At 44.0% G+C, this 14,888-nt stretch overlaps 1 protein-coding gene across 1 annotated transcript in view; it reads right to left on the bottom strand.

The window, feature by feature from the left end:
- Positions 1-3,974: 3,974 nt before the first annotated feature.
- Sh3bgrl2 (SH3 domain binding glutamate rich protein like 2) overlaps positions 3,975-14,888 on the bottom strand; it is a 40,399-nt gene continuing 29,485 nt past the window's right edge. Inside the window, exons 3-4 of the mRNA XM_051139967.1 lie at positions 7,850-7,930; positions 3,975-4,140 (exon numbers count right to left, since the gene is read on the bottom strand). Of these exons, the coding sequence (XP_050995924.1) occupies positions 4,129-4,140; positions 7,850-7,930 (93 nt within the window). The 3' untranslated portion in view covers positions 3,975-4,128. The remainder of the gene's footprint in view (positions 4,141-7,849; positions 7,931-14,888) is intronic.

Below are 14,888 nucleotides of genomic sequence, written 5' to 3'. Positions count from 1 at the left end.
CTTTGGACATTAAAAGGAAGAAGAAGAAAAAATCGTATCTGGTTTAATTCTGTTTATTTTTCTTGAAGGATACATACATGGTGACAGACAGGTAGGAAGGCTTTGATCCACACAAACACAGGATGAGGCTTTCTATATTCAACAGGGACGAGATGGCGAGGGAAAGGCACATGGGGTGCCTAGGGGGAAGGCAATAAGGCAGGCAGGAGGCATACAGGGGTTCTTATTATTACTCTTTATACTGCAGTAAATATGTGTGTTTGTAGCATATAGTCCATTGCCATGTTTAAAATCTAAAAAATTAGGGTGGTTTTAATAAAGAAACAAACATTAACATTTCTGATAAAGAGCTGTAGGAGTGCTGACAACTCACCTGCATCTGCTGCTTTTGTAGCCTGCTCTCCTCACCCTACTGTACTGCTCAGACAGCACCCGTCTCGTTCTGCGGGCGTTAATACCTGCAGGCAGAAGCAGCAGCCACGCTAGTCTGCCCAGGCTGAGACCTGGGAACCCCACCCTTTGGAATCTAGGACAGGACAGGCAGAGTTATTTGCTGATTTGGTTTTATGAGTTGACACATTTCTGCCAGATTACAGACTATTGCTTTTGACCCCTCCCCCTCTCTCCATCCATGCTGGTGTTTAAGTTCTGCAACTGTTTCTTGGTGAGTTCACCCTTAGCCTCCACCTTCAGAAATGTTTTCTTCTGCTCAAAGAAAGGCCAAGTGAGAGAAGTCATGGTCACCTCTGGTGTTTTCTGCAGCCACTATGGGATAAAGCATTAGAGTGGCTTCAATGTGCCCACAGGATACATGGAGACCCATGGCTGAGTAAGTCCCACCTTAGTCCTGGACTGCAGAAAGGGCTCTGTGTTCCTCCCAGTGTGTCGAGGAAGCAGAACCTCTCAAGTGAGGCCTACTTCTAAAGCGAATGGCCACATGAGCTCTGTACTGGCTACAGTCTGACCCTTTCATGGATGGGAGCAGAAACTCAGCGTCCTAGCGCAACAGGAAGGATCCACCGAACTCCAGAAGTAAAGTTGGAAAACAGGAGAGACTGGGGAAAAAAGAAGTCCAGTTTCATAATGCATGTTTTCTGGAATTTTTTCTCCTTTAATGCAGAATATAAAATCTGAGATTTCACCAATGCCTTGAGAGACAAACACAAACTGAGAGCAACACAATGACAGAGACTGAAGTGACCCAGACAGTCAGGGACAATTCTATATAAAAGGTATTTTCTAGAAAAACAAAACCCACAAACCAAACAAAATAAAATCAAATAAACCAAACAAAACATAAAAAGGCTTTGGTACCTTTCAATAACAAACAAACAAAATATTTAGATGGTTAAATTCACTAAATATAAAGATGTAAATATTGGATTAACGTTATAAACAGAAAAAAAAACTGACTAAAATATATTAGCAACTAAGGGCAAAATACTTTCTCTTTCTTCTCTTTGATTTTAATAACCCCCCAGAATTTGGCAAAGCATTTTCTGAACTAAACTTTCTTCTGGTTTGCAAACACCTAGAAGCATGGCGTTTCATGTGCACCTAATGTTAAATGGCACCATTTGGTCATCAGCAACACATTTCTTTGGCCCACAAGCCTGCAAGATGTCAACATTCTGTCTTGAAATCCACTGACATTACAGCCATACCTGCACTTCTTTCCTGGGCTTTGAAGATGGTGGCGACCAAATCTAAAGGCAAGCTAATCCAAGGGAATACACAGAGCACTACTTCAGCAGAAGCAGGCGTCTACAGAGCAAGACTATCTCAAACAACAAACAGAAAGAGGGAAAGGAAGAAGTCAGTCAGATTGGTAATCATACAAGACCCAACATGCTCTGCACCCACCACTGCCTGGGAACTGTGGTTGACTGTATATACTGTGCTTCTAGCCCCTGACACAAGTCACTACCATTAATCTCATTTTTCTCTGTTGACTACCCAATGCTCCCAGAAGAATCATGGCAAGAAAATGGTATGCAACTGTGACAGTAACTCTAACAACACCGTCTATTCGGTGTGTTTAACATGGTCACAGTAGGCATAGTATGGCCAGCTAAAGACTTACATGCCAAATCATGATGGCTTTCTCTGTCTTTTCAGCATTGTAGGATTGTTGCGCCTACAATCAAAAACATGCCAAGATTTCACTTTGCCAAATTGGTTCTTGGCACTCATTGGCAAGAGTAGCCTTGATCAGTGTAAGCTTGGATGATTTAATGAAGACAGTTTTTAAAATTGCTCTGTTAAATAGAAATACATCTGGTCAGAAGACTCACAAACTCAAGAACAATATCCAGTTAGAAGAGAGAGAGAAAAAAAAACAAAACTGGGAAGTCCCTGGGATTCATCAAATGGAATTTGACCTGGATCTTGTTTAATACCAACTAACCACTAACATCCATGACTTGACGAGCTTTCCCCAGGGAAAAGTCAATCATTTGGTCCATTCATGAAGAAAGGTGTTTTCCTTTCTTCTGGTTATAACAGGTCTGCAAATCTCAGGCTGAGATCTCAGCTTTTGCATTCAAAAAACGCTGCAGAACAGGCCACATTTAGTGAAGCTTGGGGTAGGGGTGGCGGAGAGAGCCACATGTTTACTCTTTCAATTTCTCAAACATTTCCCATCTCAGAATCCGAGTGAAAGGCCCAGCACCATGCTGCTAGAGACAGGTAGAGACTTCAGTCAGCCCAAGTTTATCGTATTCAAAGCCATCCTATTCAAAGCCATCCATATGTCTGGCAATTAACTTGAAAATATGCCAGGATATAGAAAAGCTATCTCTGCTCTGATGAAATAAAACTGTTGAGTATTCACCAATGTCCACCCAAAGGCAGCAGGGACTTTGCTTCTAAGAACCATTCAGGACCATACTCTGGAGAGCCCCCTTCTGGTCTGTGCTGCTCTGAAATCTGTTGTGCTCAAACACCAGCAAGAATACATGTCTGAAAACCTGAGACTGAACTGGTCTGAAATATGGACCTAGAGAGTAAAGAGACAACAGTAAGTAACGTGGGAACTCACACAGAACAGCAATCTCCATCTCTTTTTCCTTTCCAGTGGTGCTGGAGCAGACGGTGGAACCCTGTGTGTGCTATGCAAATGTCCTACCATCCGGTCCCAGCCCCAGAGTGCTGGCATCAAGGGTTCAGAAAATATATCTAACCAAGCATTTCCTTTCTTCAAAAATATAATCCCATTCACAAAATAGAACAAACAGCTATCACTTTGGGTAGCTGCATTAAAAAATATATGTGCATGTGTGTGTAGGTAAAGTACAAGAGCTGAAAATGCCTTTGCATCCAGACACAGCGAACATGCCATTAGCTTACTATCTAAGTAGTGCACTTCTTACATCTCTCAAGTAGTCTTATGCATATAGTGAGACCTCGCCTGTGCAAGAGATAAAGGAGGGGACATTTTCCATAACAGCAATTCTTTCCTGCCCTGTAAATTGGTTGTGGTCATTCGATATTGCGATGGTGGTTTTGGAAGCACCTGTAGAGACCTGGAGAATGTGCATGGGTGAGGGTGTCCGTGACAGAAAGGAGCTGAGAGCATCTAACTTCTCCAGCAGGAGTCATGACAAAGGACCAGAGTAGTACTCTGTAATAATCATGCACGTGTGCTGCTGCTGCAAGAACCCCCAGTGTCCTTTGTCGGCCAGCACTGCTTTCAAAGACATAACCATCCTGGCAAACTGGCTTCAAGGACGCGGGGCAGGCAGCTTAGGGAGGAATGGACTTATGCAATACCAGTATCTAATAAGACTCAGGGTGGGTCCAACGTTTTATCCCTGATGGAGCTGTCCAATTATCGGTCAGTCATTAAGAAAGCAGACCTATCACAGGTGACAGTACTTTCAGGTGAGCAAGGCAACTGCAGACAAATCAGAAAATAAGAGAGTCCAGCACCACAGTCCTGATTGGCTTACAACAACAAATTCACGCAGTCCCCATGTCCTCCAAAAACACCCTTCCCGGGTCAGGCAAAGTTACTGATTGTGCGCGTGGCTTCGTCACAGTGATGGATGCATCAGGTAAGCAGGTGTGTGTTGAGTACCAGGGGTGCTCCAAAATGCAACTCCAACACCTTCGACTGTTCGTTCATCTCTAGGGTTCAGTCTAGAAAACAGAAGAGGGAGAGACAGTTACTAAGCTGCATTGATAAGAAAACCGGCCTTTGGCAGTGGTTTGTTGTTGTTGTTTATGTCAGGAACAAAGATATGAATCACCCTCTGTGAGTGACAGGAACAAGACCTGGCTTTTAAGCCAGAGCCTGGATTTCACTCGTACCCATTCAACCTGCAAACATGCAAGGAAAAGCTCCATTTTCCAGCAGCCACCAAATCTCTTTCCTTTGAACATTGCTGCGCTAGGAGCTCACAGCAGGTGGCTGTGACCTCTGGGGCCGCAGAGAGGCACTGGTTCAGGGTGATCCTGGGTGAATGGCCAAATCATTATAAAGCATCACCACCGCAACTGTCCAAGTGCCACTCTGTCTGTCTCCAGGACCCAATTAAACAAATGTCACCAAGATGCCACTGCAACTTGCTCCAGATATGGGCAAAGGGTGTGCAGTACAATCAGCTGTTACGTATTCTGAAAACCATCACCTAATTGTGGAGACCTGAAAGCAGAAACGTCCCTACCAGGATCTGCTTGGAGTCTACTAGTAGAATAATGAACTTCATGGCTTTTTACCTGAAAAGTGCTAGTGAGTGAACTCCCTTTCCTCAGCTAGGGAGATGCCATGGAAGCCAGCCACTGCTGACCCCTGTCTCTTGGTGTTTCCTTCCGGTCCCTTCCATCTCTCCCAGCTTTGATGGGTGGAAAACCTCAAATTTACATGCTAGCCATCCATTTGCTTTTTACTTTAAAAAGTCCTATGCAAGACAAACAATATGTTCTGAGCCCATGTGTTAGGCCACTGTTTAGTGACCTTTGCCCTTCTTCCACTGTGTGCTTTGGAAAGCAGCCCAGTCAGAGCCAATACACACCTGCCTTCGGGTCATCATCAACACACTCTCCTACCTACTGTGCGAGGCAATGGCAGATGCTAACGGTCAGCTGCTGTGTTTCCTGGCTGGCTCCCTGGCTCTGTCTTTTACGTGTGCGTGCTGCAGGTAGTAGGAGGGAAGACAAGGTCACTTTTGCTATATCACATCTATGGCCATTCTGTCCAATCCTTAAATTTCACATTTTGTAATTAATTATAACCAATGTGAAAAATAAGCAACTAAAAGGGGGGTGTGCTTACTAGCTCTTACATTTCCACTTGTCTCAGTTGGAGATCAAGTGTGCGCTGCTTACTCCATAGCTCTGATGGTTCAAGTGTCCAAGTGGCTCTGGTACTATGCCAGGGTTGTGTGCTCTGTCCTCAGGGCTCTGTTCCCAGGCCCTTCAAAGGGACTAAGACTAACTATCACACTGATCAACCACCATGTGAGAATGGACCCTGCCTAGACCATAACTTCTTTACAAGCGCTGAGGATTGTGCAATTTTGCTACTGTTGTTTTGAGCCAGGGTTTCAAGCAGCCTAGTCTGGCCAGGACATTGCTAAAGAACTGAGGAGGACCTTTCACCTCTGATCTTTGCTCCACATCCACAGTGTTAGGGTTACAGGGATGGTCATGCTTTGCTCAGCTTAGTCAGTGCTGGGGACTGAACACAGCATGTCATGCATGCTAAACAAGCACTGTACTGACTCAACGACAGCCCCCGGCCTCACTGTCTAAACCAGTGGCTCTCAATCTGCCTTTAACACAGTTCCACCTGCTGTGGTGACCCCCCCAAGCACAAAGTTATTTTTGTTGCTACTTAATAGCTGTAATCTGTCTACAGTTATGAGTTACCATGTAAATATCTGATATGTGACCCCTGTGAAAAGGTCATTCAACCCTCCCAAAGGGGTCATGGCCCACAGGTTGAGAACCACTGGTCTAAAGAATAGAAACATTAGCCTACTGAATCTCTAAAGAATCTATACCTTTGGAAAAAAATGAGAGCAAAGATGGTGTGCAGACAGTATTTTCTACAATGTTTTAACACAGACAATGGTGCCTACTGGTTCCTGCTGCCAGCTGGTAATCCCTGCCCCAGGCTGCCCTCAACCCATGCACACATAGTACCCCACCCTGGTACTTTGAAGATAAATCTGTATTGTTTAGTATCTTTGAGTGAAATATTTTATACAAATACTAATTTCCTAACAAATACTCAAATGTCTGACTTGTATAAAAATAGTACTAAGAACCTGTAAATGCTTTCTGTGTGGGCGTGCCTCTGGTAAAAACTTGTGCATAGGAACCACCCACCACCCATCTGCTGGCTTGCTGATGTAAAAACAAAGCGCGTTTTTTGGCTCTGTTCTGCAGGTGCTGCCGGAGGGCGCCTATTATCGAAGGCCTCCGCTTCCTCCCACAGGTGCTCCAGAAACAGCACCTAGCCCAGGCAGCGTCAAAGGACAGATGACTTAGACACTAAGTTTCCAGAATGCACTGCAGGTTCAGCTGTGCTAAAAATAGACCCTATAGAATTCAGCCCCTACTTGAGCTATAGCCAAGCCTCGGTTACTATGTATATAAAGACTGTAAGGCAAACCTGGGAAGTGTCAGTGTAGTTGGCTCTGGGTAGTGAGTTTAATATCTATTTTACACATATTTACATCTTTCTGATTTAAAAAATGCCTAAGTTACCTTTCTAGCTACAAACCACTATCTTTAAATGAAATAAGCAAACTATTAACTTACTTGATAAATATACTTTTATTTTTAAAGTAAATCTTGTGTTTTTTGTAGCTGTGAAAATATCCATTATTTCTAAGTCTTTGCACAAGACCAACTTGGGTTCTTCATGTTTTCCAAACGACATGGCTCAATACAGAGCCTTTAAAAACACCCAGATGGGGTTAGGAGCTGCAGGCAGCATGCCTCTTGGCTTCTGTGGTGTCCATCCTAAGTCCTTGCTGGGAGCGCAGATTCTCTAGTCTCCCCAAGGCTCAGCACCTGCATGTCACCTGTGACTGAGAGGCTTCGAACAATGATCATCTATGCAAACAGCTGTTATGCTCTATTCATCAGTTAAGAAATAAGGACAGGAAGGCCGAGTGTTTGGGAGGCAGAGCTAGGAGGATCTCCATAAGTTCAAGGCTAGCCTGATCAACATGATGAGTTCCAACAGACACTGTCTCAAAACAAACAAGCAGACAAACAGAAAGAAGGACAGGAAAAGCTGCACATATTCAGTATAGATGTTATGTTTTCCCCAAATATTTTCAACCTATGACCAAACAAATCATAAATTTTAAAGATAGACACAGGGATAAGCTGTAATGTGAAATTTTAATTTAAATACAAACTAGGTACTGATTTTGCTACTTTAAACTCCTATTCAAAGAATAGTGGTATAAATTAAAAGTAAAATAATATTCTGATTTAAAGAGGTTAAAGACCAGAGGGAGTTTAAGGGAGTTAAAGACTGTGTGTTGAACACTGCAGTCTGTACTCCCCCGCAGGATGGAATGTTTAAGAGAGTAGCTGTAACCCTCTCACCCATTCAGCCTCAGTCCCTAGGGTTCTCTGCAGCAGGATAAACTCTGAGGCGAGAGTACAGAGGGGTCAGCTACCACAGATGCTGAAGCAGAGTACAGAGGGGTCAGCTACCACGGATGCTGAAGCAGATTGCAGAGGGTCAGCTACCACGGATGCTGAAGCAGATTGCAGAGGGGTCAGCTACCACGGATGCTGAAGCAGAGTACAGAGGGGTCAGCTACCACGGATGCTGAAGCAGAGTGCAGTGGGATACCAGCTTGAGTACAGAAGGTTAACCTACCGTGGATGCGGGTCGTGGCTTCAGGCCTAAGAATGAAAAGACTGTGTTGCTTTCCTTCGACTCAAAAAAACTGTCATAGTCCTAGGAAAAAAGGAAGGGAAAATAAAACCAGTGAGTAACGGCAAGCAATTATCCTTATAGTTGATGCTTTAAAAAAAAAAAAATCCTGTGTGGAAGTAGAAAGCAGTGTACTGCTGCTCTGCCAAGGCCAAGGAAGAACTACATTCATGCAGTGGGGTCAGTACACCAGAGCACCTTTGAGTAAGAACACAGATGTAACCAAAAGTTTTTGTTTTGTTTTGTTTATCCAAAACTAGGAGAGGATTAAAATTTGGCAGCAGAAATAAAGGAGCAAACACACTCCTTTTTCTTCATGTGTCAAACTAGAATTTTTAAAAATTTTCATTTATTCTAATTTATTCAGATTACATCCCAATTGTTATCTTCCCATTCCCACCCTCCCTTCCTCATTCACCCTAGTCCCCTCCCCTAGACCTCTGACAGAAGGGGACCTCCTCCCCCACCATATGACCACAGCCTATCAGGTCTCATTTGGATAATCTGCTTCCCTTTCTCTGTGTGCCACTGGGCAGTTGTCCCCACCAAGGGGAAGTTATCAAATGGGGGGAGGGAGCACACCAGAATTCATGTCAGAGGCAGTCCCCACTCTCCCCACAGCCATGGAGAATCAGTGGTCCGTTGGCTAGATCTGAACAGGGGGTCTAAGTGGACTTCATGCATTGTCCTTGGTTGGTGCCAGGGAGGCCTGCACAAACTATGAAACTAGAATTTATCTGAACACACTCACCCTGCCCTTAGATTATACCCTAGTTGCTAATATGGAGAGCCACATTCCAAAGCCATGCTTGATACTTTGATATCCAAGACTTTAAAAAAAAAAAAAAAAAAAAAGTCACTGGTAAACAGAAAAGTCACAGGAGCCTGCAGGTGTCTGCCTTAATGTGAGAGTTTCTACTCTGTTTTTCAGGTGTCTGTGGACTGGGTCAGAGGAAAGAAGAACAGTGCCTACGTGTGACAGCCAGTGAGTGGGAGAACTGGCATCTGTCTATGCTGCAACGCCCTTGAACATCACACGCTCTCTGCACTGTGTCCAGCATCACTGAGCACTGTCCTGGTCACTGAGCACAATGAAGGGGCGTGTGGCCGAGCTGAGCTAATGTTATTATGGGGCTTTTAAGTACATCCGAAATCTATGTCCTTGTAGATGCCTCGATCTCATAAAGCCTCCTTTGCCTAAACATGTTTGAATTATCCTACTTGGTTCTGTGGACAGCCCCTACCAGCCAAGTTGAGTCTCACAGCCTTAAAAGTAGCTCTGAGTCTAACCTGCAGTCACCTTGGCCCCGAGTTTCACAGTAGCTACTTCTTTCGTCGTTTGTGGACCAAAGTGAGGAGTAGTATGTCTGAAGGGAAAGGCTCCACATGTTAAGCAGAAGTCTCATAGATAAATAGAGTTCGCCATGCAAATGGTTGAGATAGGGACACTGGGTAAAAGAAAAGCATGGGACAGCAGGAAGCTGGCAGGCTGCCTGGCACCACTATGCTGGGTTCTGTACGGATTTTTACCTTAAGTACAAAGGAAACTGTAACGGTTTTGTACAAGGGAACAAAATGATCTCACTTCTATGACAACACTCAGTAGGCATGTGAAAAATGTCTCAGGAAACAGGAACGCTGAGAAAAGTGGAGAGAACGCTAAGGGGGTACGTGATAATTTAGACCAGCAATGGTGGCAGCCAGGATCAGAGGCAGGAGACATGTCCCAACGGCAGAAACTGTGTGTATGGTATAAGTGGATGTGGGGGAGGCGTGGCCACGCCAGAGCACCTGAGGAAAGTCAGAGACAGAATGACTCTGTGAGGCCCAACTTCCAGGGACAAACTCTGGTGGTCAGGCCTGCACAGCCACTAGGCTTGCCAGACCTGCTGAGCCATCTAGCCAGCCCAGAAAGGAATTCTTCAAGTCAGTATTTAGCTAGTACCTGATACACTTCAGCTTACCCATAAAACCTGTGTCAGCTGGGCAGATCAATTGTGTATAAGTACTGACTAGTTTGTCACGTGTCAGCATTTTACCAGCTCTAAAAACATTTGCTTTCTGACATTCAAAGGCTTTTGTGAACCCTGCTGAATCTTAAAGTATGCAAAAATAAATATGGTTTTTGGTCATGTTTGGACAAAGTGAATTATTGAAAATGTAAAACTCTAGAACATTTTAATTATTTAATATTCCTTTCAGAAACTGTATGATCTGAAATTGTTAGAGTTAACACAGTCATAGAATTTTAAAAATGATTTCCTCTTAAAATATAGCTTCTTATATTATAACCTTAGGCCATAAGAGAAAAATAGTTAATGCTTTCTCATGAAATGTGTTTCATTTGTCAAACTTTTAAATATATTTGTGTGTGTGTGTGTGTGTGTGTGTGTGTGTGTGTGTGAGAGAGAGAGAGAGAGAGAGAGAGAGAGAGAGAGAGAGAGAGAGTGAGAGAGAGAGAGAGAGAGAGAGAGAGAGAGAGTGTGTGTGCGTGTGTGTGTACACACCGGAATGCCTCCTGAAGGTGAAAAGTATTACAAATACCCACAAGGCTTTAAAGGCGGCCCACTGAATTCCCTACAGCTCGAGGCAGCCTTTGAAGGTCTATCTGTAAATGATGTCTACTGAGTAATCCGCTCGGTGACTTCAGACTATAAAGACCAGCTAATACTGACTCTGCAAAGGACACAAACCCAGAAAGCATATTCAAGGTTAAAGTGCCTGGGTTAACAGCTGATACATTTTCATTACAATTAAGACAAAAGATGGAAGAAAAGTTATCGCTACAACAGCTAGGAAAGGAGAACGCAATCAGTCTATATGAGTCAAAGGAAAAGCTGGTTTATCCAAATGGAAATTTTTTTTCGAGATTAGGATTTCTCTGTGTAGCCTTGGCTGTTCTAGACTCAATTTCGTAGACCAGACTGGCCTTGAACTCACAAAGTATCTGCCTGCCTCTGCCTCCTGAGTGCTGGGATTAAAGGAGTGTGCCGCCACACCCAGCCCCGAAATTTTTTATTTTTTAAACTCAACTTTTGAAGGCTATTGGAACTGCTGCTGTATAACACAGATGGAGGTTCCTGCTGAAATTCTCTCTCCAGCCTGAGTAGCCTCCAAGCAGAATCTCCAGATTCGGGGGCTAAGGGTTGTTAATGGCATATTCTATCTTATGAAACCTTGATTTAGAAAGAAAAAAAAAAAATAGTTGGCAGACCCAGCCCTGGCAGGGTAGACAGATAAGGTGCAGCTACCTCAAACCAGCTCCGGTCAGCTGTTCTTATGCCAGACACTAACGATGTCCAGTTCTGAAATCATGTTTGTATTTCTGACCAAACTGGCTGAGGATACCGTGCAGCACGGCAGTCACCAACTGTCTTGTCTGGATGCCATCTGAAAAGAGGCCGGCAGGGGCAACAGGACAGCTGCGCTTAGGCAAAGCAACCAGCAATAAAATGTAATCATCACCAAGAATGCACAGCATTACAACTGGACTGGTAGAGAAAAGATCGAGGGGAAACTGGATCCCAAAGACAGATGAGCAAGGAGGCCTTCTGCAGAAGCTGTGGGCCTCAGAGGATGAGCAGCATGCCAGCAAAGAGGTAATGGCAAAGACCAGAGCAGGAAGTGATGCACCAGCAAAGGCGGAGTCAGCCATCTATCCTGGTACAGTTCCTCCTGAGGCTCCAGAAGCCAGAAAGGCCAGGTGGTCACTGTGGAAGAGCAACACTGGCCTTCATGTCTGTAACTCTCTCTCTCTTTTGTTTAGCAGTCCAGACAGTCCAACCCCCTTACACAGTCTCTTTGCTCTCCCACCCTGTGCAAGTCCATGGTGCGGGGGGGGGGGGGACACCAGAAAAATACAGGGCCACAGGGCAAAAACGCTGTACCATGTACACTGGATCAATGTCCTTGGCAAGAGTAAAAATGCTGTACCCATAAAACAAGAACAAGACATTACTTTAAAAGGAGAAATAAAACAACACAAATTAAATTGGGATGGCTAAATGTTTTAAAATGTGGAAAAAGAATGGTGTAGAGCTAGAAAAAAAATGTTTATCCAGCTAGTGACAATAAACTCAAAAAGGCTATTCACCTGCGTAGAACAGCATCAAGGGTAACAGCTGCAATGAATAGTTGCAGGGCTTTTTTTTTTTTTTTTTTTTTTAAGCTAAGACCACTAAATTCTGCAGGCCAATGGGAAGAATGCAAAGAATCAAAGACGGACAGAAACTCTCCCAAAGGAGGGACTGTCAGGCCAAACAGTCCTACCGACCGCTGCTGCGCAGCGCTCTCAGGTGGCAGATTCCAGAATTCAGGAAGCAGACAAACAAACAAAAAAACTAAAGCACAAAACTTGCAGGCGGAGCAAACCAACCCAAGGAACAGAACCCAGACATGAGCATCTCAGAGGTCAAGAGAGAAAGAAAACCAGCAAAACCACACTCTCAAGGGCCCCAGAGAGACAGCCCAGCCTGAGCAGCTACTGCGGCACACGTGACTGCTTCCAACCAAAAAGGAATTACTGGAAATGAAGTCACCTGTCTGAACAGAATATAATTTTAAATCTAGAATTCTGTGGCAAATGAATTATCCAGTAAGAATAAACATGAAAAAAAAATAAAACAATCAGAATGTTTTACAAGATAGGTACACAATATAATGCTATCGAAATATTTTTTTTCAGTCAGAAGTCTAAGCAAATAAAAAGAAATATAAGAAAGAGTACATTCCTTGCATCTTCCCCGACGTGAGATTGAGTGAAAGTGTTGGGCTTTCTTAGGAGAATCCTAATACTGACATTTGCATCACTCTCTTTAAGCCTCAGGGACTTAGGAAGGTAGGATTATATGTCCCTCTCTCTGGCTGCTCACATCGCTAAACAGCTTTGTAGAACAGTATTTACAGAATTACATCAATACAGGACACATTTATGCAGCAGTTATATCTACAGAAGCGCATCATGTACAAATGTGTATTTATCAAAATGGAGAAGAAATGAGAAACTGTAAGAAAGCCAGTTTCCTACTATCTTTCAAAGAAAAAGGTAAATACCATCACATCTTATAACCAAATAATATAGAAGAAGAAAGGGAGTTGGAAAAAGCAGACAACAAGGAGGCAAAGCTGCGAGAAGGTGGCATCTGGGCTCAGCCCTGGGGCAGCCCATAAAGGGAGAGGGGCAGGGAAGGACCTTCCATTTCTGATCCTCTCATAAAAAGGCTCTGATGTCTCAACATTGCTATTAATTGGCCTTATTTTTGGCACAGTTTTATTTTCTTCATTGCCTTTAGTTACAAATAAATGGCTTAGAAGAGTAACGTGAACAGAAAGAAAAGCACCTATCTGGACATGAGTTCAGGCCACTGCAACAAGGGTGGCCTCAAACCTGCAGGATGAAGGCTCTCGGCATTCACGGCATGATCTATCATCTTCATGTCAGTCACGTCCCAGGGACTCATCACTGTACGGTTTTGAGGCAAACATCTCAGTGAGGTGAAAATGGGAGATTAAACATTTATAGACGGCAGCAGCAGCAGAAGTAAGGTTAGAAAAGAGAAAGCTGCAAAGAATGCCAATGCCTGCTGCTGAGCGGCAGCGACCCGGAGAACGAGTCACATGCCCTGCACCCCCTGTGTCCCCCACTGAATGTGGAAGGGTGCCATGAAAGAACATTTGCAGCCACGCAGCTGATGGAGAAGGCTCTCCTTGACTAGATAACTGGGCTTTCACACAGACGGTGCTGAAATACAACATGATTTTAAATTAACATGAAGCTTCCCCAGGAAACTATGTGTGAGATCCGTAAACTTCTAATAGAGGCGATTTTAATGGATTTCCCTGTAAGAGTTTACAAGTAGGTTCAGTTGGCTTGCTTCTAATGCATCTGGCTCTGAGCTTTATAAAATGGAAATGCATCCAGGTCTTGCAGAGACCCTGTACTTGAGAACCACTGTAGCTACAGACATAGGTATGCTCCGCTGTGGTCAGCGCAGGCTCACCTCCTTTTACAGGAAGAAGGGAGGCGATAGATAATACTGCTTGACAGTTACCCTCTCTGCTCCTCCTCCAAAGTAGCCTAGTCAGGTTCAACCAACCTCAGGTAACATGCACCTGGCCTCAATAGCCAAGGCAGTACATAGAAAGCAGGCCACAGTGAGCTCCAAGTCACTACTACGTAAACTGGGTAATGGCTTATCATCCCTCATTGGTTAGCAAGCAGTGCACCCAATGCTTAGCACACATTTAACAGTATAAATGCCATCTAACAGGATAAAAAAAAAAGTTAGCAATTTTTAAGCATTAATAACCTTTAAACTGTCTAACCGGAAAAGTCAGTTTGTCTGTATTTCAGACAGGCTGTCCTTCCTTCGTCATCAGGACCCAACACGAATAAAGGACTTCACTCTTGAGTAACTGGTGGTATTTTACACCCACTACACAACCCACACGAATATGCTGGGACTACTGAATGCTATCATGTCTTCTTTGGTGGTTAAGCCACAAACTGATTACTGTGATTTTAATCCTGAATGAATTTCTAAGTGCAAGCTTTTTAAAGGGGGGGCGAGGAGAAGGGAATTAAGGAATTCAACAAAGTCACATGACAAAATCAGCACAAAAATGTCAGCTACATTTGTGCATAGGAACAGTCAGCTGCATTTGTGCACAGGAACAGTCAGCTACATTTGTGCACAAGAACAGTCAGCTGCATTTGTGCACAGGAACAGTCAGCTGCATTTGTGCACAGGAACAGTCAGCTGCATTTGTGCACAGGAACAGTCGGCTGCATTTGTATACAGGAACAGTCAGTCAGCTGCATTTGTGTACAGGAACAGTCAGCTGCATTTGTGTACAGGAACAGTCAGCTGCATTTGTGCACAGGAACAGTCAGTCAGTTGCATTTGTGCACAGGAACAGTCAGCTGCATTTGTGCACAGGAACAGTCAGCCAGCTGCATTTGTGCACAGGAACAGTCAGTCAG

This window comes from Acomys russatus, chromosome 32, assembly GCF_903995435.1.
Source record: "Acomys russatus chromosome 32, mAcoRus1.1, whole genome shotgun sequence".
Taxonomy (NCBI): domain Eukaryota; kingdom Metazoa; phylum Chordata; class Mammalia; order Rodentia; family Muridae; genus Acomys; species Acomys russatus.
This window is presented reverse-complemented; position numbering and strand designations above follow the sequence as displayed.